The 27,934-nt window shown below is 40.2% G+C and overlaps 1 protein-coding gene across 1 annotated transcript; it reads left to right on the top strand.

Annotated features, from left to right (window-relative positions):
- Positions 1-27,934, top strand: HAS2 (hyaluronan synthase 2). Its single transcript, XM_059901354.1, has 4 exons — positions 1-236; positions 12,579-13,205; positions 24,435-24,536; positions 26,488-27,934. Exons 2-4 carry the CDS (start codon positions 12,579-12,581, stop codon positions 27,415-27,417), a joined length of 1,659 nt encoding a protein of 552 aa, XP_059757337.1. The 5' UTR covers positions 1-236; the 3' UTR covers positions 27,418-27,934.

Consider the following 27,934-nt stretch of genomic DNA (forward strand, 5'->3'; position numbering starts at 1 on the left):
AGTGCAACGGAAATATTAAAAAATACTAGTGATTTTTTTTAAAGTGGGGGAGACCTAAGCATTTAAGACTCCCCTATCCTTTTTAAATGTTGTTTTTAAATTTTTTATTTTTTTTGGCCGGTCGTCTCAAATTCATCTGATCTCCTATTACCTCAGTTTTGGAAACTGCCCGCCACCGACCCTCCGGGACCACACAGACAGGCTGAGGACAACTTTATGACCAAGAGCTGAACAAGGTACGTTACACTGGCGCGATTTGGTGAACGCTGAGGGTCCTCGAATAGGCCAGGGAGAGGGAAGACATTATCCACGTTAAGAGTTAAAAACAAATTTAAGTCAGATTTCGACAGAAAAGTTTGAGGTCTGAAAATTTCCAACAGACTGCAAATCAGGGGATATTCCAGATCACTGTCAGGCTTAGCAACATTTTCTCTGTCTTCTCCCATCCCTGCGGCGCTCGCCAGAAATCCGCTGCCTTTCTGGAACACAGGTAACCTCTTTGCCTGGGAAAGGCTGCAAGTCCCGGGATGTACTTTTCCATTCCGCATCTTCCCGAGCTGCAGAGGGGCTCACGAGTTAGGAAACAAGGATTTTCCACTGTGTATGGAAAATACATTCCGCGCAGTCTCCCCCTTCCCCCTTATTCCCATCACTTCTCTTCTTTTTTTTCCCACACACTCTCTGTGGGAAGGAAAGCCCTGGACAGCCTAGCGCGTTTTCCAAGTGGGAAGCCTGTTTCTTACTTGGAATGCAAAGGGTTAAAGCGATCCTGGGTCCCAGCTCTGGCCCCGGAGAAGGAGGGTCCTTCGCCACCTCCTCGCAAGCTACCGGCCTCGTTCGGCCACTCCCCGTCTTCCCCTGGCCTCCCCTCCTTTGCACTCCCTGCACCCCATTAAAGTGTCGCTGTGGGTCTGTCCGGGCTCAGCCCGGCTCCAGAAGCCATACTACGGTCTGGGGTCCCCGACCCAAGCAGTGGCACTCGGAGACCCGAGCGGGAGGAGGGCGCGCATCCCTCCTCTCGGCTGCAGGGCTGCCCGCCGGGCCGCGAGAGCAGGGCGTGCGCGGGGACCGCGTGCCGCGCGCAGGCAGCTGCCGCGTCCCGGGAGCCAATTCCGACGTGGCAACGAGCACGCTGGCGCCTCTTTCCGCAGCTGCAGCGCGGGGCACGGTCGGGTGGGGATTTGGGGGTGCCGTCCCGAGCGCCCAGCCCCGGGTGGGGGGTGGGCTGTGGGAGCCGGGGTGAAGGTGGGAGGCGAGCCAGAGGCTAGGTTGGGATGGATAATCAACACCTTGGGCGGAATTCGTCACGCTGGTTCCCGCCCAGCGCGAGCGAGGGCTACAAAATGGGTCCCTGTGAACCGGAGGGCGGGTCTGAAAGGAGGGTCTGTGTGAGAGCGAGGACTGGGAGGCTAGAGGCTTTTCCTCAGGCTAAGGATACGCAGCCGAGGGGAAGTGGCTCTGAAGGGATAATTAAGTCTGGAAAGAGAGGCTGGGAGCTGAGAGGCGGTGCCTGGGGAGGAGGGTTTTCAAGACCTGGGTCCTATTACACAGCCTTAGGTGCCAGCTTCCCGCGGCCGCTCCCTCCATCCCCCAGACGCCCGCGCTAAGTACTTGGGAGTCACCACCCCCACGCGCCTCTGGGTGGAGTGAGCTGCTACAGCCCTGCTCCCACGAGGTGGGTGTAGGAGCTCTGTTGGCTCCTCCCTGCCCGGTTCCACACCCTTGGGGGCCATTGCTGCCGGGTGTCTCCCGAACAGCTGCCCAGAAAGGCTACACTACTCCAACCCACGTGGCTGGCCTGGGATTGCCTTTGACGTCACACCTAGGGGGGAGGTGTGACGCAATAGGTCGGGAAGTCCTGACTGGCGGCCGAGGGCTTCCCCAACTTGAGGCCTGAGTATATATAGACTTTCAGCTCAGCCTTAGAGTAAAGCCAAGGAAGTCGGTAGTTGAACATTGCTGGAAAAGGGAAGAGACAGATAAGAACAACTTCACTGCCCAGTGTAGATTTCAAGGCTTTTTTCTGGCAGATTTCTTATTGTAGTGAAGGCATATGATAATGTACCTTTGAAGGTTTAAAACAGGATTGTGATTTTTTGAAAAGGTCATTTTAACACAATATTGTAAAGATCAGCACACATTCAAACATGCCAATGATGAAAGGCTAAAAATTAAAACGTGTATTTATATAGAATTGGGTAGAACAAATAGTTATGCCCATCAAACTATTTGTAGATACAATTGAAAATGTGACAGAATAGGTTTGAAAAGAACTCTTAACTTCTAAACTTTTTTTTTCCTTTCATTCCAATTTGTGCAAATTGAATCATTCATTACATTAGTTTTCACTGCATTATTCTGGAAGCTAAATAAGATTACTCAGACAGCTGAAATACTGTTTGTTTTTTTTTTTTTAATACTTATCATATCCCACCAAAGGTTTTCCTAATATTTTGGCTATTTTAACTTTTCAATAAAGTTTAACTCTTTGAAGTACAAATTTTAGTATGTATATTATGTTGTGTATGCATTAAGCAATATTGGGGCTAATAATTCAAAATTCTGAGACATTTCTGGATTAGAGCATTATAATGAGGATATCATTACTCCTGTTTTCTTTTTCTTATTTATATAACATCTGAGTTGGGTGAACAGAAAAGCTTATTGTAGAAGTGTTGACATGTAAATTACCGGAATTACTTGTATTGTACCTAGAACTGAATCCTTTCTTATCAGAGAAAGCTATGGTGTTTATAAGAATTCAAGGTCTTAAATCAGTGACTAGTATCAAATTTGAATGTCACCCTCCACAAAACAAAGATGACGTTTAGTCAGCTACCTTCCTGGAAAACAAGCATTGTGCAACAAATGAGTAACAGACTTACTAGAAAGTAAGTCATATTGAAACTAATCATTAATGCTAAGTCTGTAGAATAGTCCCACGATGTTGAATTTCATAAATATTTTTTTTGCCCATGGTTTCCTTATCAGTTAAGTTTTTTTTTGAAGAAATATTTCTTGAATTGTTAAGTTCATGCCTGTCACTGATTCATTTATTTTCTATCATTGGCACTGTGAGGAAAGGCCTTATCTATGGATTAATGGGGAAATCCCCTTTAGCAAAGCTATATTACACAGTTATATTTTTAATCTAAGAACAAGTAGCATGTTACATTATTAACTTCTTGAGTTTTATACAATGTGGGAGCTATGAGTTAATGTAATTGCAGAATAGAGCATAAACCGCACTGTCCCTTTCTGGGTTCTCTTTTTATCCATGCATACCCAAGCTGTGTTCCACTAAGAGGCTGTAAGGACAGAACCAGTGGCAGTGCTAGGCCAGCTGAATGGGGGGACAGCTCCCTGCAGGAAAATCATTTCCGTCACCCCAACTTGGTTTTAATCCTTTCCTCTGTAGCAGCAATCTGCATAGACTTAGTGTCATCCCGCTGCATATACCTTAAATTCAATAATATTTTGAATGTTATCTATAACATAATGTTAGCTATAACATGTGGAGTTTATATATATACTGCCTTACAATCTAGGAGAATGTCACTGATATATGAGTCAAAATAAATACAAGGTCAAACTCAAATATTTTTCCATTTAAATAATAAAATATTTAGAGATGAATGTCTCTTAAAAGCATAATCTGTACTGCAGTTTATTTAAAAATGAGCAAGATGTAGTGCATCTCTAAATTGAATTCATCATAGGAAAAGCATACTCAAATAAGTTTTTTTTTTTTTTTTTAAGTTATTTTTGGCTGTGTTGGGTCTTTGTTGCTGCACGTGGGCTTTCTCTAGTTGCGGTGAGCGGGGGCTTCTCTTCGTTGTGGTGCGCGGGCTTCTCATTGAGGTGGCTTCTCTTGTTGCGGAGCACGGGCTCTAGGCGCGCGGGCTTCAGTAGTTGTGGCTCGCGGGCTCTAGAGCGCAGGCTCAGTAGTTGTGGTGCACGGGCTTAGTTGCTCCGCGGCATGTGGGATCTTCCCGGACCAGGGCTTGAACCCATGTCCTCTGCATTGGCAGGCGGATTCTTAATCACGGCGCCACCAGGGAAGTCCCTGAAAGAAGTTTTTAAATAACCATAGTATAAGGCAAAATGCAATCTGGCCCATAAAGAAGTAAAATAATAACTACTATTTATCACATGTCTAATACGTATCAGGCACTGAAGTAGGTACTTGACATACATTATATCTAGTATCCCTCCTGCCCACCAAAGAAAACTTTATTTAAAAAAAGAAACCTTGCCTCAGAAAGGTAAAGCAACCCACTGAAAGTCACAGTTAGTAAGGAGAGCGGATGAAATTTAATTCAGGAATTCTTGAATATAACACCGTTGAGCTGGACTATGCTGCAGCTGGGTTAGTCAAGTTTTATGGAGGTTCAAACTGAGGAGAAAACACATTGGATTGAGAGAGATCAGGAGAGATTTCATGAAGAAATTTGGCATTGTGGTACATATGGCTACATAGGGAATGACCTATAGAGACAGGGCCCATGAGCTGGTGGAGGAACACGTAGAGCTAGGATTCCATGCCAAGTCTTTCTGTAATTTCCCCCTTTGCCACAGCGAACTTTAGTATGAAGTTTAGGACGGCAAAGTTCAGGAACCAATAGGGCAGTTGGAAGAATGGACATCTTAGCAAGTCTTTGATCAATACAGCTGGTGCAAATGAAGAGAAATCTGAAACGTAAAGTTCTGGATCCAGAGACAGCCCAGGTGACAAGGTCTTTGAAAGGTGTATTGCCTAACCCTGCAAGCTCTGGTCCAGGTCTCTGCTAGAATAAGTGCGGTGGGACTGGAAAGACAAAGGCCAGCTTCAAAGCCAGAGAGGGAGAGGAGGTCAGAAAGGGAGAAGGGGAGGGTCCTGTGCTCTAACGTGTAGACTGCTGGGAGACTTCATCTGGGTACTTCTCTTAGGATTTCTAGTTGAGGACGGTAGCAGAGGCAATACACCTGAGGGATGTATAACAATGCAAATGAGATCATGAAAGTTTTCATAGACTTTAACCCAGTGATTGCCAAACTTTGTTGCAATTAGAATTACTTAAGGAGATTTTAAAACTCCTGATGCCCTTGTAGCACCCCATGCCAATTAACTCAGAATGTTTCAGGAGCCACACATCAGTAATATTTACAGATTCCCTGGTGATTTGGTTGTACATCAACATTTGGGAACCACTGCTTTTTAATCTTTTGCTCACCATACGTTCTAATCCACTGTTAGCAGGCAAATGGCCACAAGCAGAGTATGTCTTGTTACAAAGAAGTACATTTCCATATGCCTTGCTAGTGTCACCTGCCTAAGTAAATATTCCTAATTCTAATCATTCTACATGACTTGAGGCCTATTTCCCCCTCCTCCCACACGACACCAGTTTAAGAGTAAAGAAAACCTGTGTTCTAAAACCATTTCTGCTCTTTATTTATATTAGATGTGATCTTGAGCCGTGCATTCACTAACCAAACATCTTAAAAAATATCTCCTGTCGTCCTTTGTGCTTTTGTCTGTTTAAATATTGGCTACAAGTAAAAGGACATTGATCTTGTCTTTTTTAGATTGTGTGTGTCAGTCCCTGAGATCAATCTATTCCCTCAGTAAAGCTTACTCTAAATGTGCCTTTTATCCCTTTGTAGTGTGATACTAGGCAACAACGAGATACCTCGCAGAAATAGGAAGTGCAAGTGTTGCAATAGAAAGTGCACTTGTGCAAGAGTAACTGTTCCTTTATGTTAAGACATTGTGGGAAGCAACCGCATAGCACAGGGAGATCAGCTCGGTGCTTTGTGACCACCTAGAGGGGTGGGATAGGGAGGGTGGGAGGGAGGGAGATGCAAGAGGGAAGATATATGGGAACATATGTATATGTATAACTGATTCACTTTGTTATAAAGCAGAAACTAACACACCATTGTAATGCAATTATACTCCAATAAAGATGTTTAAAAAAAAAAGACATTGAAGCCATTAATTTCCCATTAAAGCTGCAATAAATATATGTATTCCTTACCTGGTTACAGTAAGCCTGCAAAAGTTATCATTCCCATTTTGCAGATGCGGAAATGAGGCTCAGAGAGTAGATGCCAATATCAATTTGCTCTTTGTATCCCTCCTTGTTCAGGTGACTATGAGGAGACTGCCCACAGTGCAGCCTCCATCCATCCTTCTTCTAGACACTCAGCCCTGGTTAAAATCGTTAAAATGAACAAAGTGAATTATACCCCAAAATATTTGATGTTCAGAGATATTAATTGTCCAAGGACACATGGCTCATTCATAGACCCCTCAAGTGGTTTGTCTAAAATCGGACAGCTAATATGAGGTGGAGCTTGGGCTTGAATCCTTTTCTTCCCTGTCCTGCTCCTCTTTCCATTATGCCAGAGTTATCCCTTGTTAACTAACAAACAACAGCTTAAAGGGAAGGAGAGTCAGGCTGATTAGATAGTTACTGCCAGGGTATTAACCCGCAGAGAGCTGACATCACTGAGCTCTGTTGATGATTTCTTTTGAGGTATTTAAATGAGCTCCATCTTTTAGTCTCATAATTAGGTGAAGTCAATATGACTAGTTCCATTTTATAGATGAAGAAACTGAAGATGACAAGTATTACGTAGCTTGTTTGAGGTTACCCAGTCTTTAAAAGAAACCATTATAAGATAGTCAGGAGTCTATTCCAACTCAGTCTGGTTCCAGAGGCCAATATATGTGGGTGTGTACACCCAAACACACACATAAACACACACACTCACAAGTCATTAGCACTAAACACAAAGCAGAGTGTAGATTAATGGACAATAAATATTGTAAGACAACTAGAGTTTAAACGGAAAAAAAGATGATCTCATTATCCCTCATGCTCCAAACTTGACCCCTGAACTCATAAGATTGCTCAGACTACAACTTATAATTTCAGGAAATGCTGTTAGGGAGCATTTGCCTTTTTAAAGTTTGTTATCCAAAGGTCTTGTAGAGCCTGTCTGGTACCCCCTACAATCATGACCTTTAAATAGCTGGGCAAGAAATCATAGAACTGGTTTTAAAAGGAAGAAAAAAGCTGCTGGATGAAGGATACCCTTAAGGGCTCAGCATATTCATTACCCCTGCAGCGAAGACAGAGGAGGGCCCTGTGCTCTGTCAGCCTGCATTGGCAACGTGAGTCCACATGATTTATTCGCTTATTTAAAATGTGTTTATTGAGTACCTACTATGTGCCACACCTTGTTTTATGATACAGGAATACACAGTTAATTGAGATACGCAAATCCCTATGGCCAAAGAGTGTTCTTAGTGTAACTTAGAAAATCAAACAGGGTCAGGGGAGAGAGTGACAGGGAGTGAAGAGAGGGCAGGGTGGAGGAGTCTATTTTTTAATGTTTCCTTTTATTAACAAAAATTTTTTTGGAGTACAGTTGATTTACTGGAGGAGGTACTTTGGAAGGAGTGGGAAGCTAGGGCCTCTCAGAAGAGCTATCACTTGGCCTAATGTCTGCAGCCTTTCCTAGATGCTGACTTGACTCATCTGAATTCACTTTAGCTTCTCCCTGATCCAAAACGGAAGGCCCCCTTAATGAAAGCTGAGGGAACTCAGTTCTCACCACTGCACTAGGGCAGTGAGAGCAGCTGGTATTCTCTCTCATCCGCCATTTGCTGTCTGGTTAATACAAGGAAGGTCAAGGGCGAGGGAAAGGCTCTGATGCCCAATGACCTATAGAGTCCCACTTGGGGTACACGAGCAAACAGCGAGACTTATATCTGCTCTGCAGGCGGAACCAGTGGAAACCGAAGCGCCTCTCTTACGGTTAAACAGGATTTTGACTGTTGGCATTAAGAGCAGCGTCGCTGCCGTGTAGGTGGAACCACCAGCCAGCTCCCTTTCGGACAACATCATTCCAGGTCCCTTTTGACTGTACACACATAGGAAGGTATAGGAGCCCAGAAATCTTCCCTGAGTATTGGCTGGTGTTGTATCTGTACCTGAGTACATGATATCCATTTTTCCATTACAGCAGGAAAACAGTTTTCAACGTTCTTTTCTAATCTTTCCTTACACAACATGTTTATTAATGAGAAACAAAAGGACGTGGCCTATTTTGTCATGAAGGTTCAAATCTGTTCAGCCAATATTTACTGAGAATAGTCTAGTCACCTGGCATTATGCCACCGTGTGAACCCTCTTCCTAGTTGTGTGATGTGGGGTAAGTTACCTAAATACTCAGTCTTGGTTGCCCCGTCATATGCATATGTGATTTGTAACATGAGATTAACAGTATATTTACCACCTAAAGTTATTAAAGTTAAATAGGATTTTGCTATTCAAGTAAACAAAACTTGCTTAAATGCCTGTTGCCTAGCAAATGATGAAAAAAAGTTAGCTGACATAATAATGATGCCAATGATGATATTTAGGAGTAAAGTCACATCTATCATTCAGCGAATATTTCCTGAATACCAACCATAACCCAGGCAATGTTCTATGTCCTTGGAGCACATTAGTGAAAAAATATATATATAAAATCTGTTGATTTTGTGGCGTTTACATTAAGGTGCACCAAGCTATTCTTTAACACTTGGTTTGGCCTAGAATTCTGTGAAGACTAGTCCTTGGTGAATAATTGGTATCAAGTCCAAGAGCAACTTAGAAATCAATTAATAGACTAAAGTCTAATCCTGGGCAAAAAAAATCCAAGTTTTATATTTTCACTCTTTATGGGAGGTAGATTTCTAAGTCTTCTATCAGCAAATGATCTAGGGTGAAACTAACCATATTTTCCAATTTAGCAATAAACCATATGTCTGAGAAGGAGAGTTTGCTTATGAAACAGAGTATTTGAATTGGGGATTGTCTCAGAAAGTCTCACACATATGGCGCCCATATCTCTGAAATTATAAAGAAACATCTTGTGTGTCAGTCCCTGAGATCAATGTATTCCCTCCATGTAGCTGGCTCTTTAACCCTTTGGCCTGTACTGAGATGCTTCATGTGTCTTGCTAGGCAACAACGCGATACCTTGCAGAAATAGAAAGGTTCTATTGCTGCAGTTTACTAGCAACTTTTCCCAGGCTGAAAAAGGACATTCTGTAGACTCCTATGATGTAAGAGGGTGTTCCCACTTCAGCAGTGGCCAGCAGATGCTATGCGAACACTCTCTGTGTCCACACGTGCTGATAAAAGCAAGGAAAATGTGAATAATGGAAAAGAATAGCAGGCGGTTCTTTTGCTGGCTATGCTGATTTGAAACACAAGCAGAACACACTTTTAAGCTTCGCCCAGGCAGAGAGTTTTAGTCGCCTTGAAATTTTTCACTCTTGTGAGAATGACTCATGTCTTGGAAAAGACAAGTTCCTAGTCTGGTGCTCCCAGCACTTTTAGGCATTGGTTAATGTACACTTTGGGAGTTTTCAGCATCCAGTCAGCAGTTTTAATTAACAAGGGATGCTGTGCTCTCTTGCCTTGCACTGAAAACTCAGCATTTCACCGTTGCCCAGCAGTTTGAACTTCCCATTTTTGTCGTGATTACCTTTATCAGGGTACTTGTTGCATTCTATGAAATCCTATATAAGTACTAAAAGTGGAACGCACATTTGGTTTTTGTTTTGCTTTGTTTTTTTAGCTTCCATGTTAGCTGATACTTTGTATTGTGTTTCTGATTTTTTTAAAAACAGTTTCACAAACACTTTGATTTTGCTCCTCGCTGTAGCCCTGTGAATGTTGTTGACAAGTACCATCATCTCCGTTTCACAAAGAAAAATAATGTCCACAAGCTCAAACCCTGGTCTCCAGCCTGCTTTGCATTACTTAGATTGTAATGAGTTTGGGAAACTAAACCCAAAATAAGTAATGGGCACACAAACAAACGCAAACTCAAAAATTATTTCTTGTTAACATAAGAGTCCAAGGCAGGTATTCCTGATTGGTGGCATTGGTGGCTGGCTTCCTTCCATGTGGCAGTTCAAGGACCAAGCTCCCTCTATCTTTGGGCTCTGCAATCCCTTAGGACCTGTTGATATGTACATCAAGACTGTGGAGGGAAAAGAGATATTGCAGGAGGCCCATTCTCCCCCTTAAAAGTCCTATTGGAAGTGGCACATCTCAGATTAACAAAAGCTGGAACGCCATGGCCGCATCAAGCAGTCTACTCAGAAGGAGTGGAAACACAATTGGTGAGCAGTCACAGTAAGCTACCCTAAAGTGTAATGCGTATCCACTCAGGACCACCTCAATGATGACCACAGGGACTACAATGTAAATAATGTCACTTGGAGCTGAGTGATGTGATGGCCACACAACTAGTAAACCAAGATGTTAATAGGTTTTATGTCAACATTCAATTTTAAGTCTTAATGTGGAATAGGAAAATATAAATAGCATACCCAATAAGAGATTTTGCAGAGGTAATTGCTTAGCCCAAAGTAACTTTGAAAATAAATTTACTTAGCTTTCAAAAACTAGTTGAATTAAGGGAAAAGATTAAGTTGGAGTTACCTGCAAATTTAGAGATGTCTTTTGTTATGCTCATGAGGTGACTTTTGGAATGCACCTTGTTGAGGCTGGTTGCCAGTAGAGCCAAACATGTGATTAGAGGGTTGGAACTTCCATTTCCCTGCCCAGACCATTGAGGAGGGAAGACAGGCTGGAGATTGAGTTCAGTTGCCAATGGTCAATGATATAATCAATCATGCCTATGTAATGGAGCCTCTAAAAACCCCAAAGGAGAGGGTTCAGAGAGCTTATGGATCGATGAACATGTGGAGATTTGGGGAGAGTGGTGCATGGAACTCCATGCCCTTTCCCCATACCTTGCCCTGTGCATCTCTTCCGTCTGGCTGTTCCTGAGTTACATCCTTTTATAATAAACCAGTAATCTAATGAGTAAACAGATTCCCTGGTTCTGTGAGTTCCTTCTAGCAAATTAATTGAACACAGGAGGGGATCTTGTGAACCTCTGATTTTTACCCAGTTTATCGTAATTACAGGTAACAACCTGGGCTTGCAACTGGCAACTGAAGTGTGGGTGTTTGTGGGGGGCAGTCTTGTAGGACTGAACTCTTAACCTGTGGAATCTGATTCTGTCAGGCATATGATATCAACATTGATTTAATTGTCAGGCACCCAGCAGGTGTCCAAGGAATTGTTTGTGACATGTGTAGGAAACCCCCTCTCCTCCACATATTGGAACTGGGTCTAGGAAACCAAAAAGAAACTAATTTTAAAGGTCTACCAAGCACCTCTTCTATGCTCATAATTGGAGATGCTTTGAGAAATACGAAATAGATGATCCTCCTCTACTCTAGTTCAAAATATTTCAGGAGATTCACAAACGGTAGGGAGGTGTACAAAATTGTATATTATTAAGAACTGGAATGTGTTTTTAGGTCTAATGTGTTAAAGCTCTTAAGACAAAAGAAAATTTACCTGTTGAAATTAAGCATGATGCTATTTCTTCTCTAATTGTATGATTTATTTCTGCAAACATTTATTGTGTTCTTACTATATTCCAGTAAAGTTCCTCGTCACCAGGTTCGAACCAGCTGGTATTAATGGTGGATGAGGGAGACAGCCATTTGAACAAAGGAATGTAATACAGAATTTCAGGGGCTTTGATAAATGTCTGTGTAGGATATCTGTGCATAAAGAAATTTTAATGGCAACAGAGACTTGGGAAATAATTGAGTCTAAATGCCCTCATTTAACAGATTTTTAAAGACTAAGGCCCAGAGAGGAAAAGCAACTGGCTGGAAGTCACACAGCTAGTTGATGGAAGACCTAGAAGGATAGAATCCACGTATCCTTACGTTCAACCTTGGCTAGCTGCATGGGAAAAGTGTGAGCTGAGGGATTTGCACTGGAGATGAGATAAAACTACACATTAGAGGGACTTCCCTGCTGGCGCAGTGGTTAAGAATCCGCCTGCCAGTGCAGGGCACACGGGTTCGAGCCCTAGTCTGGGAAGATCCCACATGCCGCGGAGCAGCTAAGCCCGTGCGCCACAACTATTGAGCCGGCACTCTAGAGCCCGCGAGCCACAACTAGAGAAAGCCCGTGCGCAGCAACGAAGACCCAACACAGCCAAAAATACATAAATAAAATAAATAAATTTATTGAAAACAAAAAACTACACATAAGAAATTTAGCAAAACCTGTAGATTTTTCACTGGTCAGTATTGGGGTGAGGGAACACGATGGCGCAAGAATAAAGAGTGCCTTGCTCACTAAAATATTTAGATTTTATGCTTAGCTGTGACCACATACATAGAGTGCATCCTTAGACAAATGATCTAACGTACTAAAAATAATGCATATGTGCATTACGGTTTTCAATGGTACACTGCATCATCATCTCATTTGATGTTTGAAAGAGTCCTCTGAGGTATGCAGAAAGGGCATCCTTATCCCTGTTTTGCAGATGAGCAAACTGAGATGCAGAAAGTCATACAACTAGTTAAGTGAGAAACTCAAGGTTAGAACACCTGGAAGGCTTCCAGTCCAATGCGCTCCCTGTGATACCATGTATATAACAAGCATGGGACAAGAGTGGCTAACCAAGTATATCATGTGATTATTTTACAGATGCATTGTGAGAGGTTTCTATGTATCCTGAGAATAATTGGAACCACACTTTTTGGAGTTTCTCTACTCCTTGGAATCACAGCTGCTTATATTGTTGGCTACCAATTTATCCAAACAGATAATTACTATTTCTCTTTTGGACTATATGGTGCCTTTTTAGCATCACACCTCATCATCCAAAGCCTGTTTGCCTTTTTGGAGCACCGAAAAATGAAAAAATCTCTAGAAACCCCCATTAAGTTGAACAAAACTGTTGCTCTTTGCATTGCTGCGTATCAAGAAGACCCAGACTACTTACGGAAATGTTTGCAATCTGTGAAAAGGCTAACCTACCCTGGAATTAAAGTTGTCATGGTCATAGATGGAAACTCAGAAGATGACCTTTACATGATGGACATCTTCAGCGAAGTCATGGGCAGGGATAAATCAGCCACTTATATCTGGAAGAACAACTTTCACGTGAAGGGTCCTGGTGAGACGGATGAGTCACATAAAGAAAGCTCACAACATGTCACTCAGTTGGTCTTGTCCAACAAGAGTATTTGCATCATGCAAAAATGGGGTGGAAAAAGAGAAGTCATGTACACGGCTTTCAGAGCACTGGGACGAAGTGTGGATTATGTACAGGTAGGTTTCCACATCTGCCAGGACAAACACATTTAAATAAAGCATCCTTTGTATCTCTCCAGTCATATGCTATAGTCCATCCTTGTCCCTTCTGGACACAGTGCTTCTTTCAGTTCATCTGAAAACAGCATGACTGTTGAAAGCACATTCTGAAAGAGAGAGAAAAAAAAATCTTGTAAAACGGTTAAAACTATCTATGAAAATGCTTAACTTGTGCAGTGTTATTGGTTGGAAATCAAGATTATTTTGAACATGAGACCCTTCCTTCCTTCTTTTCCCCTCCCTTACCTTCTCTGCCCCCTTGGTTCTGCCAAATCAATTCCAACGTCATTTTCCACACTCTTAAAATCTCCAGCGTTGTAAGAAAATAGTGTCTGCTCCAGCAGAAGGAGCTTGAGAAAGTCTGCAGGACCAAGGGAAAGCTATAAAATATTTTTCACAGAGACTAGGCAAAATGGGGGCGATGAAAACAATTTTGATTTAAAAGTGTAGGAATTCAAAACTGAAACACATAGAAAAAGAAAAGAAAAAGGGAAAAGGAAAACAAAAACAAAAAAGCAACCTTCCCAGAACAAAATCTAAGTCATGTTTATTTCACTCCCCAAACAGCATTACCTCACTCCCTGCAACTTGACCTTTGAAAGCCTTTGTGATGGTGTTTGCTTGCATGAAAATTAGATAGGCTGTGTCTCTCTTTAGTTCCCTGACTGCTAATTGTATGGTTTCTCCTCTTCTAGTTCTAACTGAAAGTTTCTTCTTTAGAACATTAATAGGGTTCCTGTGAGTTTTCTAGTTGTACTTTTGTGCAGATATTTTAGTTAGATTTTATTCATGATGATATCGAGAAAGGAGAACTGTCTCTGGCTTCAAATATGCATCCGGACACTTTTCCTCTTTTCTTAAATGTGAAATCCTTGTTTTTGGAAGACCCATCATATGTTTTAGGGGATTTATCAACACAAAGTGATGCCCAGTGTGTCTCTCTGTGTAATGGGATGGCAGTGGCCACTGGCTTCAATGTCAATTGACTGAGGTTCTAATTAACAATTTGTAGCTGGTTGACCTTGAGCAAGACCACCTCCCAAACCTCAGTTACCTGGTTAGAAGGAACCAATCTCACAAGGGATTTGAGAAAATTATTTCAAATTATGTATCCAAAGCGGCTTAGCAAAAGTTGTTGATAATGGCATTGTTAATATTATTAAAGCGTTTGCTGTTAAAGTATTATTTCTTATATGATTATCTAGTCTTTACTTGAAAACTATAGTACATGTCAATTGCTAATTAACATGTTGTTAATTTAGCTAATATCTGAAGAATTTTGAGGTATTTCTTCAGTTCATACCATCTGCATAAATCTCCCTTCTGGGGAATTGATTAGAGTTTCAACCCCAAGTGTCTCCTAATTTCTAGAACTTTCACAAATAAGGCTGTTTTAGTTAAATCAAGACATTTTTACATATTTACCTATTGCAACTTCAGGCCCAGATGAGAGGATAAACTGAAACTTTTTTTTTTTTTTTTAAACATCTTTATTGAAGTATAATTGCCTTACAATAGTGTGTTAGCTTCTGCTTTATAACAAAGTGAATCAGTTATACATATACAATATGTTCCCATTTCTCTTCCCTCTTGCATCTCCCTCCCTCCCACCCTCCCCATCCCACCCCTCTAGGTGGTCACAAAGCACCGAGCTGATCTCCCTGTGCTATGCGGCTGCTTCCCACTAGCTATCTATTTTACATTTGATAGTGTATATATGTCCATGACACTCTCTTACCCTGTCACATCTCACCCCACCCCCTCCCCATATCCTCAAGTCCATTCTCTAGTAGGTCTGTGTCTTTATTCCCGTCTTGCCACTAGGTTCTTCATGCCTTTTTTTTTTTTTTTTTCCTTAGATTCCGTATATATGTGTTAGCATACTGTATTTGTTTTTCTCTTTCTGACTTACTTCACTCTGTATGACAGACTCTAACTCCATCCACCTCATTACAAATACCTCCATTTCATTTCTTTTTATGGCTGAGTAATATTCCATTGTATATATGTGCCACATCTTCTTTATCCATTCGTCTGTCGATGGACATTTAGGTTGCTTCCAGGTCCTGGCTATTGTAAATAGAGCTGCAATGAACATTGTGGTACATGATACTTTTTGACCTATGGTTTTCTCAGGGTATATGCCCAGTAGTGGGATTGCTGGGTCGTATGGTAGTTCTATTTGTAGTTTTTTAAGGAACCTCCATACTGTTCTCCATAGTGGCTGTATCAATTTACATTCCCACCAACAGTGCAAGAGGGTTCCCTTTCCTCCACACCCTCTCCAGCATTTATTGTTTCTAGATTTTTTGATGATGGCCATTCTGACCGGTGTGAGATGATATCTCATTGTAGTTTTGATTTGCATTTCTCTAATGATTAATGATGTTGAGCATTCTTTCATGTGTCTGTAGGCCATCTGTATATCTTCTTTGGAGAAATGTCTATTTAGGTCTTCTGCCCATTTTTGGATTGGGTTGTTCGTTTTTTTGTTATTGAGCTGCATGAGCTGCTTGTAAATCTTGGAGATTAATCCTTTGTCAGTTGCTTCATTTGCAAATATTTTCTCCCATTCTAAGGGTTGTCTTTTGGTCTTGTTTATGGTTTCCTTTGCTGTGCAAAAGCTTTTAAGTTTCATTAGGTCCCATTTGTTTATTTGTGTTCTTATTTCCATTTCTCTGGGAGCTGGGTCAAAAAGAATCTTGCTGTGATGTATGTCATAGAGTGTTCTGCCTATGTTTTCCTCTAAGAGTTTGATAGTGTCTGGCCTTACACTTAGGTCTTTAATCCATTTGGAGTTTATTTTTGTGCATGGTGTCAGGGAGTGTTCTAATTTCATACTTTTACATGTACCTGTCCAATTTTCCCAGCACCACTTATTGAAGAGGCTGTCTTTTCTCCACTGTATATGCTTGCCTCCTTTATCAAAGATAAGGTGACCATATGTGTGTGGGTTTATCTCTGGGCTTTCTATCCTGTTCCATTGATCTATATTTCTGTTTTTGTGCCAGTACCAAACTGTCTTGATTACTGAAGCTTTGTAGTATAGTCTGAAGTCAGGGAGCCTGATTCCCCCAGCTCCATTTTTCGTTCTCAAGATTGCTTTGGCTATTCGGGGTCTTTTGTGTTTCCATACAAATTGTGAAATTTTTTGTTCTAGTTCTGTGAAAAATGCCAGTGGTAGTTTGATAGGGATTGCATTGAATCTGTAGATTGCTTTGGGTAGTAGAGTCATTTTCACAATGTTGATTCTTCCAATCCAGGAACATGGTATATCTCTCCATCTATTTGTATCATCTTTAATTTCTTTCATCAGTGTCTTATAATTTTCTGCATACAGGTCTTTTGTCTCCTTAGGTAGGTTTATTCCTAGATATTTTATTCTTTTTGTTGCAATGGTAAACGGGAGTGTTTTCTTAATTTCACTTTCAGATTTTTTGTCATTAGTGTATAGAAATGCAAGCGATTTCTGTGCATTAATTTTGTATCCTGCTACTTTACCAAATTCATTGATTAGCTCTAGGAGTTTTCTGGTAGCCTCTTTAGGATTCTCTATGTATAGTATCATGTCATCTGCAAATAGTGACAGCTTTACTTCTTCTTTTCAAACTGAAACTTTTAAAGTAAGGAATGGCTAGGGAACTTACAGAGGATTTGAAGAATGAAGCTCTGGGCCTAAAATGAGAAAACATCTGTTTTGATGTTTTGCCTTTAATTCTAGTTAAAACAATTTACGTTTGTCGTTTCTAATCATGACATGATTGTGAGATTTTTCTTCTTGTTTTTTTTTTTTAACCTGCTTCTCCCAATGCCCCCTCTCCCATCATCTTGTTTGGAATTTTGTTTGTATCCTTGACAACTTGACTTGTGCCTGTCCAGGAAAAATTAATACAAAATATGAAATTTTAGAGTAGGCTTTTTGCTAGTGCCCTAATCAGGCTTGAGAACTTTCCTTCCTTCGGGCTGAAGCCTCCAGATAGACTGACCCTAGCAACAGCTGTTCACTGGGCCCCAAATCCGCTTGAGACTTCCAGATCATTCAGAGCACTCAAACAGGGGTAAAAACTCTTTTGGCATTCTGAAACTAGTAAATACTATCCCGCCATGCCTCATCTATGCCCTATAAAAACAGAAATTGCATAAAGTTCAATCTAATATAGTACTCTCATCCTTCCTTCTGACTGACCCAGGGTCCAAGACTTACAGAGCAGAGGCCACAGAAAGACAAAGAGGGAGGGGTTTGAGGATATTGGCTCCTGAGCATTACAAGTGATTGAATGTGGAGTTCAAGTTGGTTAGGGATGGAAGGAAGCAAAGTTCAGGTGCTAATACACAAGAGAGAATGGGGGCTGGGGAAGAAACTGACCATCTATCTGCTCCTACTTGCTAACCTGGCTAGAGAACACTGTTTAGCTGTGCAGAGAGATGGCCAGAATGATTGGTTTCCAGTTGCAGCTGGATCCCCAGCACTGGTCAGCACTCTTTTCACTTGATCTTGAATAGACGTCTCGCTTATTCCTCTCGTGTCTGTTATTTCAGATCCTCATCACTCTCCTAGGGCCTTACCCAAACTCCTCCCTGCTTAACTACAAACAGATGATCTTGCCTTCTACAAAAGAGAACAGCAAAAGTACAGGCTGTGAAGGCTGTCAAGATCTGACTCTCTTCTGCTTACAGTTTCAAGGGTACCCCACCTCCCCTCCTATCTCAAGGTTAACCTTTCTACCTGCACTTCTGAGCTTTCTGGGTTGGCTCCCTCTGGTCTCTTTCCGAACAAGCCTTTATCGATCACTACCTCTTATATCTCTCCCCTCTCATCTCTAGTCTTCTATAGTAATTACTCTTTCAGTCTTGTAGCCTGTCAAATAATAAATGCTGACATAGAACATGGAGGGAAGCTTTAGTTTAAGATGAAGCCAGCATGGTAGGAAATTCATCTGTGATGCTAGTGGCGGCTTCCAGAGATAGAGAAGATAGAAAAGCAGAAGAAGAAAAATAAAGTGAGAAAATCAAATACAGGGAATGAGAAATAAGGAGGTGGATGAGGAAGATTTTCTTAATTTTGAATCAAAGTATTTTCTGGAGAAACGTTTTCAAAGTTGTAGAAAAGTGCAATGAGCAAAATTAAAATAATCTGCAGCAGAGAGGGGAGAGATAAATTAGGAATTTGGGATTAACGGATACACACTACTATATATAAAATAGATAATAAAGAGCTACTGTATAGCGTAGGGAACTATATTCAATATCTTGTAATAATCTATAATGGAAAAGAACCTGAAAAAGAATAGATCTGTATGTATGTATAACTGAATCACTTTGCTGTACACCTGAAACATTGTAAATCAACTATACTTCAATTAAAAAAAATCATCTGAAGCGAATACATGACCCATACATAGATTATCAAATTTAATACTTTCCAGCATATACTTTTCTATTTTTCCTTATTTTAAAAACAATTTTGAGATTACATCATGTTTACTTTTTTGTATTTTTTACTTAACAATATCAGAAGACTTTTAAAGTATCTTTTGATATCTAGATTAGATAATTGCTTTATTCATATCTCTTTTCACTGAACATTGATATTACCACATAAGTGGCCTCCAGTCTATATAACAAAGGAAAAAGACAGTATCGTCCGATGTGTGTGTTAAGAATTTCCCAGGTAAAAGTTATACAATAAGTATGAACATTTTCTAAAAGGGAAGATTATAGGAAGCAATTTTATTATTACTTTAATCTGGCAGTACCATAGCTATCCAAGATTCTTTGAGCAGGAGGAAAGTAAGACTAAATCATTCATAATAGGAGAGTTGACCCTTATTATTCATGGATTCTGTATTTACAAGTTAACCTACAGACTAAAATGTATTTATTACCCGAAAATCAATAGTTGCAGTGCTTTTGTGATCATCTGCAGACATGTGCAGAATGGCAAAAAAAAAGTGAGTCATCCGACGTGCATGTTCCCAGCTGAGGTCACACAAGATTATGCTTTGCCTTTTTGTTTTACCTTTTATACTGTCAACGAGTAACTTCTTTAGCCTATTTAATATCATGTTTTTCATATTTTTGTGCTTTTGGTTGCTGATGTAGCTGTTTAAAATGGTCCCCAAGTGTAGTGTTGAAATGTTGTCTAGTGTTCGTAACACAAGAAGGCTATAATTGCCTTATGGAGAAAATAGGTTTGTTAGATGAACTTTGTTCAGGCATGAGTTACAGTGCTATTGGACATGAGTTCAATGTTAATGAATCAACAATACATATTCAATAAGGTGACACAAATAAACAAGTAAGCACAAATACAACAAGGTTAGGTATTGATCACTAGACAAAAATGCCGTGACCAGAAACTTTGAGGAACCTAACTCTATATGTCCGCTAGAAGCAATTTTTTAGTATTTGCTAACTCACTGTTCATGGGAGCTTTGTAGAACATAACTACCGTGCATAATGAGGATTGACTGTGTATAACATTTGATTGGTTCCTATTTTCTGAAAATTTCTGAAGGGTCATGTTGAGAATGTTAATGTGACTTTGTATCCTTCATTTTAGAGGATGAAATTGAGCACATTGAAATAAGAATGGGGAAATCTGAATTCTTGATTTAACTGTTTACTTGCTACGGGCCTCAACTGGTAGAAGAGATGATTTCTGAGCTCACTTTCAGCTGAAGACTCTAACTTAGGACTGTCTTAATTTCTTTCTAGCAACATACCTATGCTTTTCAAGATTGGGATCAAACAAACAAACAAAAACAACAAACAGCAACACAAAAGGGAGTATAGCATTAGAATTTTCTTTTCATTTTTTATCTACACTTTCCCTCAAAGTTGGGTTCTTGAATGTAAACCCTGATTTAAGGCAACCATTATGGGATTTCCTGATTCCTTTCTTTAGAATGAGGATTCCAACCATTTGGAATAAGGGTGTTTCCTGGCTTAAGCCTAGAGGTGACAACATTTGGTTTCTCATTTTTCCAGCTGGCTTGTTGCCTTTGCTTTACACCTACAACTATTACTCGTGTATAAACCTTCCTGAAAAAGGAAAAAGAATAACCAAATGACTCCTTTTTCACCTTAATGTCTTAAAAAGATTCTAGGTTGCCTGAAGGCAAGTGTTACTTTATAACAATTTGGGTAACATTCTAACAAGAAAGTTATATATCTTCTCAATTCCTTTTAAAAAGAGCAACAAATAAGGGCCAAATTGTTTAGGTTTCTATGATTTAGAGGCTTTTTATTGGCTAGATTTGGGGTCTTATACCATAAACAAAATTACTATGAGAGAATTATCCTCCCCATCCCTCATCTCTCTCCCCCAAAAAAGTTTCTGTATTTTTCTTTGAGGGCATTTATTTTTTCCTGGAATGGTTTCACTGATTAATTTCAAAAGGTCTTTTTAGTCCTATATCTTATGATTTTGTTTTTGCCACTCATAGTCTGCCATAAACTGCTCTCTGATCTTTTTCCCTAGTAGACAGCCCAATCTCAGGATTTTTACATTGCCTGCTCAATACTCCAACTCGTTTAACTTAAATTTGTTGGGCATTGGACAGGGCATTAGTTTTTGCTCTCTGAGCAAGTCATGGTTTATTTACAGTACAGATAAGAAGGACCCCTTCCCTCATTGGACTAGTGTTCTTAGTTTGTGCCTCTGGTTTTGATGATCACTTCTTAGTATATATGCCTTCCTTTTATTGAGCATTTACTATGAGCTAGCCGTTATAAGTGCTATACATACATTATCTAGTTAATTCTCCATTACCGCAAACTTATGAGGTGGATGTGCTTATCCATATTTTTCACCTGAGAGATGGAGACTTAGAAAGGTGAGGTAAGGAGTTTAAGGTTACAAAGCTAGTCCAAGGGAATATAACTGGTCAATTGTAGCTTGGGAGGCAGATCTGTCTGATTCCAAGGGTTTGCACAGTGCTTTCTTTTCCTTTCAGTAGTGTGTTTACTCTGGCATTGTACTGTTAGGAGTTCTGGGGGCTAGCACCATCTTGTGTTTGCCAGTAAATAACTATTGGTGAATTTTAAAATTCTGGCTGACTTCTTTTCATTAGGGAGAATGTCCTGGGGGAAAGAGGGGGTAGGGGGTACTTTCCATTTACTCTGTGGTTAAGTTTTGGAAGGGAAACTGGGCAGTGGGATCATGACCAAAAGTAAATTTCAAACATGGTTGAAATAAATCATCTCCCTGGGTCCAGGTTAAGAGGAAGGGTCAAGATTAAGAAAAAAAAAAAAAAAAGGTCATGAAGAACTTAGTGGTAAGACGGGAGTAAAGACACAGACCTACTAGAGAATGGACTTGAGGATATGGGGAGGGGGAAGGGTAAGCTATGACAAAGTGAGAGGGTGGCATGGACATATATACACTACCAAACGTAAAATAGATAGCTAGTGGGAAGCAGCCGCATAGCACAGGGAGATCAGCTCGGTGCTTTGTGACCACCTAGAGGGGTGGGATAGGGAGGATGGGAGGGAGGGAGATGCAAGAGGGAAGAGATATGGGAACATATGTATATGTATAACTGATTCACTTCATTATAAAGCAGAAACTAACACACCATTGTAAAGCAATTGTACTCCAATAAAGATGTTAAAAAAAAAAAAGATTAACAAAGGATTGAGGTTTACAAGCAAGCAAAGGGTGAAAGCAGTAGTAACAGAATGAGTCTTGATTTATCTTCAGCCTGTTTCCTCATTGAAGGCAGCCAGAATAATTAAGTTTTCCTCTTGCTGTGTAGCTCTCAGTGCCCTTTGAAGTGGTTCGGGGCAGGCAGAGGTGGAGAACCCACCAGTCAATCTGAAAGGAAATATGTTTAAAAAAAGGTGAAACACGGATACTCAGCATTTTAGACTTGGGTCTTAGAAGTTGAAAACCATATGGTAGAATAAATAACAATATTTCTACAGGATATTTTTATTTAAATTGTTGTGAGGTAGATTAACTTTAAGATCAGTGAGATAAACTGGAATGGACTTACAGTCTAACAGCTTATTTAACAGATTTATAGCAATTTCTATATCTAACTGCTATGGGTGTTTTGGATACATTTGAACTTGTTCATTGTGATAAGATATTCTTGACACGTAATCCATGCTCATGTTCCGTTCAGTGATTCCCTTTACTGAGTCACCTTTCATGGTAATGAGTGGGTTTACTTAGCAAGTACAAACAATGAAAGATTAGCACCCTATACTAATGGCATATATGACTTTTCTGTGAGCCTTTGTAATTTACCAAGTACTTTTACATACAGTGTGTCACTGTGGTATCATGATGATGGTAACAGTTTGTTCAAGGTCATAAAAGTAGTAAGGTACAGAACTCAAGATTTCATTGCGGCCTCTTGATTTGTTATAATAGTCAAATCTTGGCCTATTATAAGAATAGGAGATAGAGGCAATCCTAAAAACCTCTAGTAGAGTTAAACTGGGACTTAGAACATACTTTATCTCAACTTGTTCTTTTAGTTTGTTCTTTGTTTTTTTATGAAAGAGACCCACCCCCGGCCCGGCCCCCCAACCAATTCCTTTAGGCTCAGGGTTGGCATACTTGCTTGTAAAAGGCCTGATAGAAACCATTAAGCTTTGCGGGCTATATGGTCTGTGTTGCAGCTATTCAACTTTGCTGTTTTAGTGTGAAAGCAGCCATAGATAATATGAAACTGAATGCACATGACTGAATTCCAATAAAACTTTATTTATGGCCACTGAAATTTGAATTTCACATAATTTCCATGTGTCACAAAAAATTCTTTTTCGATTTTTTTTCAGCTATTTAAAAAGGTAAAAGCTATTTTTAACCCCCAGACCATATAGAAATTGGTGCAAAGGCAGACTTGTCCGTAGACCTTAGTTTGCCAACTCCTGTTTTAGATTCGGAGAAAGGGGCGTCACTGTCTCTTGGCTAGAACAGTGAAGGAGGGGGAGCCATGGTCTTAAGCAATTTAGCTGATGATTCTGTGGTTAAGACTGAGGTGGCTGGTTCCTCCCAATAATGTCTTGTCTTGACATTTTCCACTCATTTTAGTCAAAATTTGGTGACTTTGCCTCATTTCCATATGTCCTAGTGAGAAATCTTACGACTGGCGATCATGTAGTTTCAACAAATTACAGTGATACATTCAGTGTGGACAGAAAGACATTTTGATTTGTTCTCCAATTGTTTCCTGTGTGCAAATCAGTCCTGTGGTTTCTCCCAGTGTGAGGTTAAGCTCCTTGTGAACTGGTGTATTTCTCCCACAGTTTCTAGCCCAGAGCTAAACAGCCAACAGTTTTGAAATTGCACACTTCTCATTAATTGGTGAGGAGACAGCTAGAAATCCTGTTTCTACTAGACTGATTTTAAGAAGGGCTAGAGTTACACCCTTTACACACAAACAAATTAATACTGTTATATCCATGAACATACATGCTTTCACAGACTGTCATAGACGGTGGTTTTCTAGTTGGCATTCTATCACTAAAGAACATCCAGAAATTGAACTTCTTTAGAAAACTCTTTGATCCCACTATAACAAACCCCTCCCAGGAGATTTCTGAGAGCATTCCCTTCTGACAGTTAAACTCACCATGTGAACAATCTCTCTCAGAGAACTTCTGGCACTTTGCTGTTGGAAACTGGGAGGGGCAGGACCAATTTAAATATGCAGAACCTCAGAAGTTTGGTTCAAGTTTAGTCATTTCAGAGAGGCAGTTCCCTTGGCTTGCTTATCTTACAAGCAGGCGGAGTTACTTGAACATTAATTCTAGGTTGCCCCCTTCCTGTTGTTTTTAGTCTTATTTTAGCTTTCTGGTTTTACCTTTCCCAGCTTGAGTCAATAGAGGTGGGTGTGGCCATAAACTCTGGATGCTGAGAGGTTGAAAGGTGGATTTGAAATTATGCCTTCTTTTTCTACTACCCTAGTTACTGGCCTGCCAGGCTTATAGCCGTATACAAAACAGTGACAGACAAGGCAAGAGAGAGGCAAAACATCTATAGCTTAAATATTGAGTTTGCAGGTTCTTTGTATTGGCCATCATATAACAAACTCTCATCCCTGTGTTACTCGCTTATTGAGGCCTTGTGACAATAGGCTGAAGGCATAATACATATGCCCGCTTTTGACTACATGGAGCATATTCATCATCTTCTTTTCTTTAACTTATTTCTTACTTTCTTCTTTGCAGGTTTGTGATTCAGACACCATGCTTGACCCTGCCTCATCTGTGGAGATGGTAAAAGTTTTGGAAGAAGATCCCATGGTTGGAGGTGTCGGGGGAGATGTCCAGGTGCGTATGAGTTCACTTTTTGCATGAGTCACTTTTAGTAGCGCCCTCACTCGTTGATTCTTTGAACATACATTTATTATACGCCCAAATCTGTGCCAGCTATTGTTTCTGGTGCCAGAGACATACTAGAATGTGCCTTGGACCCACTTTATACCTCTTCTGCTGTCTAAATTGAAGTAACTTATGATTTCTTTGCTTAATCCTGGGTTATAACACAAGTATGTAGTGGCTGATAAGTTATATAAAATATAATGTAAATGTGTAATAATTTCTGCCATATCTTCTTGAGCCACAACTTAATGTTCTGGTAAAATGATGTTGGAACTCATTTAGTACAAGGGTTAAAAAATGGAGGTATGGCAGGAGATGGAATCTATGTCATATGACTATGTATTTAAAAGTTGAACAATATATGGTTGGTCAAAAATCCAAATTGGAATACAAAGGAAAAAAAAGAGAAACAGCAACTCAAATTTACACTAGAGAGAAAGTCAAAGGAACAATTAAGTGAGTTTTCCAATTATTATTTATTTCCCATTATTTGTTATCAATGGAGAAACAATAAGCGAAACAAATATTAATGAAGGTGATTTGAAATTTATGGAATGGGAAAACAAATATGTGAAAATATATGAAGATTAAAGTGAGCCCTTTGCAAAAGTGCACTAGATTTTAGCAAAAGATGTGAGAAGCACATGGAATTTTGACTTTAAATGTAGGTATTGTGTTGCTGTATAACCCATATTTATATGCATGGTAATAGTGAAGGCAAAGAAAGTACACTAGATGGACAAAGAGATACCCTGGTGATAAAAAGGAAGCATGTAAAATCCAGATGAAAACTGAACAAAATTGAGACAGAGGAGAGAATTAAGAAATATTGCCCCCCAAAACTAATAATTTTAATAGCCTTTGTGTAGAGCATTATTTCAGGATTCCAGTTTTGGGGTGAAGCCAGAGCAAACCCTTTTATCCCTGGCATTGCTAAAACTGAGGAGGAAGGAGAATAATAGAGTTGGATGAGTTGAAAAGAGAAGAGGATAGGACTTAAAAACTTTCAAATATTAGATAGTAAGAAAGTGGGAGAATATTTTTTTTTTTAAGATTTTTTGATGTGGATCATGTTTTTAAAGTCTTTATTGAATTTGCTGCAATATTGCTTCTGTTTCATGTCTTTGGTTTTTTGGCCGTGAGGCATGTGGGTGGGATCCCAGCTCCCCGACCAGGGATGGACCCCACACCCCCCCGCATTGGAAGGCGAAGTCTTCAACCACTGGACTGCCAGTGGGAGAATAATTTAAGGGCTGAGAACTAAAGCCTACAAAAATCTCAATTTTATAACATAACAAGAAAAAGAAACAAAACACATAACAAAAGAGTACAGAGAGTGATGGAGTAGAAAAAAATTATTGTCAAGACGTCCTGGGCTTCCCCGGTGGTGCAGTGGTTGAGAATCTGCCTGCTAATGCAGGGGACACGGGTTCGAGCCCTGGTCTGGGAAGATCCCACATGCCGCGGAGCAACTGGGCCCGTGAGCCACAACTACTGAGCCTGCGCGTCTGGAGCCTGTGCTCCACAACAAGAGAGGCCGAGACAGTGAGAGGCCCGCGCCCCTCGTTGAAGAGGGGCCCCCCCGCTTGCCGCAACTAGAGAAAGCCCTCGCACAGAAACGAAGACCCAACACAGCCAAAAATAAAGAAAGAAAGAAAGAAGCTTTCATTTAAAAAAAAAAAGAAGTCCCAACACATACACCCAGCTTATCAAATTAATATAGTATATAGAATGAAAGAAAATAATGTAAAATCGTGTTAAAAAAGGAAAGAGGCTAAATAGAAAGATAAAAAAACAAACATTACTCTAGGTAGTAACCTTACAATGGTGCAGATTTTGCTGGAATTTTTATCTGGGGCTTACCTTTATTTAATTATTTTTACTTATATTTTTCTTGCAGATTTTAAACAAGTATGATTCCTGGATCTCCTTCCTCAGCAGTGTGAGATACTGGATGGCTTTTAACATAGAAAGGGCCTGTCAGTCTTATTTTGGATGTGTCCAGTGCATTAGTGGACCTCTGGGAATGTACAGAAACTCCTTATTGCATGAATTTGTGGAAGACTGGTACAATCAAGAATTTATGGGCAGCCAATGTAGTTTTGGAGATGACAGGCATCTAACGAACCGAGTGCTGAGTCTGGGTTATGCAACAAAATACACAGCTCGATCCAAGTGCCTTACTGAAACACCTATAGAATATCTCAGATGGTTAAACCAGCAGACCCGTTGGAGCAAGTCCTACTTCCGCGAGTGGCTGTACAATGCCATGTGGTTTCATAAACATCACTTGTGGATGACCTATGAAGCAGTCATCACTGGGTTCTTCCCTTTCTTTCTCATTGCCACAGTAATCCAGCTGTTCTACAGGGGTAAAATTTGGAACATCCTTCTTTTCTTGTTAACTGTCCAGTTAGTGGGTCTCATAAAATCATCCTTTGCCAGCTGCCTTAGAGGAAATATCGTCATGGTCTTCATGTCCCTCTACTCAGTGTTATACATGTCAAGTTTACTTCCCGCCAAGATGTTTGCAATTGCAACGATCAACAAAGCTGGGTGGGGCACATCTGGAAGGAAAACCATTGTTGTTAATTTCATAGGACTCATTCCAGTATCAGTTTGGTTTACAATCCTCCTGGGTGGTGTGATTTTCACCATTTATAAGGAATCTAAAAAGCCATTCTCAGAATCCAAACAGACAGTTTTAATTGTTGGAACGTTGCTGTATGCATGCTATTGGGTCATGCTTTTGACACTGTATGTGGTTCTCATCAATAAATGTGGCAGGCGGAAGAAGGGACAACAGTATGACATGGTGCTTGATGTATGATCTTACGTTTGATGTTTGCAGTTACAGATGCAGACACACACAAAACCTTAGTTCCTCTAGGGACTGTGCGGTATTGTGGCATCAGATAATGCCACCAAAGGAGACATATCACTGCTGCTGGGACTTGAACAAAGACATTTGTATGGGTTTATTTTAATTCTGCCAAAGTAAAATGATACATCAAGAAGAACTCAGATTTAACCTGATATTTCTATGAAAATGGGAAGAATTCTTTGTTTATGCACTTTTTCCTTATTGTACATCCGCCTAACAGTGTTTTGCCCTATATACCTCACTAGTCATGCTTTATGTGGGTTATCATGTAAGAAAAGGATTTTGGAAACTCAAGGAAAAGTTCTTTCAACATATACAACCTAACTTATGTACTGTGTTGATAGCTAATTTTTTTTTAGAAAGGTTTTTCTGTTTAACTCTACCAAATGAAATGCCAAAGGAAATTTACAGGCCGTTGGCTGTGCTGTATTTTTATATAATTGTACTGTGTTTTAAAATTTTG

Source organism: Balaenoptera ricei, chromosome 17 (assembly GCF_028023285.1).
Source record: "Balaenoptera ricei isolate mBalRic1 chromosome 17, mBalRic1.hap2, whole genome shotgun sequence".
Taxonomy (NCBI): Eukaryota; Metazoa; Chordata; class Mammalia; order Artiodactyla; family Balaenopteridae; genus Balaenoptera; species Balaenoptera ricei.

Excerpts from the sequence above, each read along its gene's own strand:
- HAS2 (XM_059901354.1), top strand. The coding sequence starts at position 12,579 with ATGCATTGTGAGAGGTTTCTATGTATCCTGAGAATAATTGGAACCACA. Across the intron at positions 13,206-24,434 it reads GAAGTGTGGATTATGTACAG|GTTTGTGATTCAGACACCAT; the intron begins GTAGGTTTCCAC and ends TCTTCTTTGCAG. Across the intron at positions 24,537-26,487 it reads GTGTCGGGGGAGATGTCCAG|ATTTTAAACAAGTATGATTC; the intron begins GTGCGTATGAGT and ends TTTTTCTTGCAG.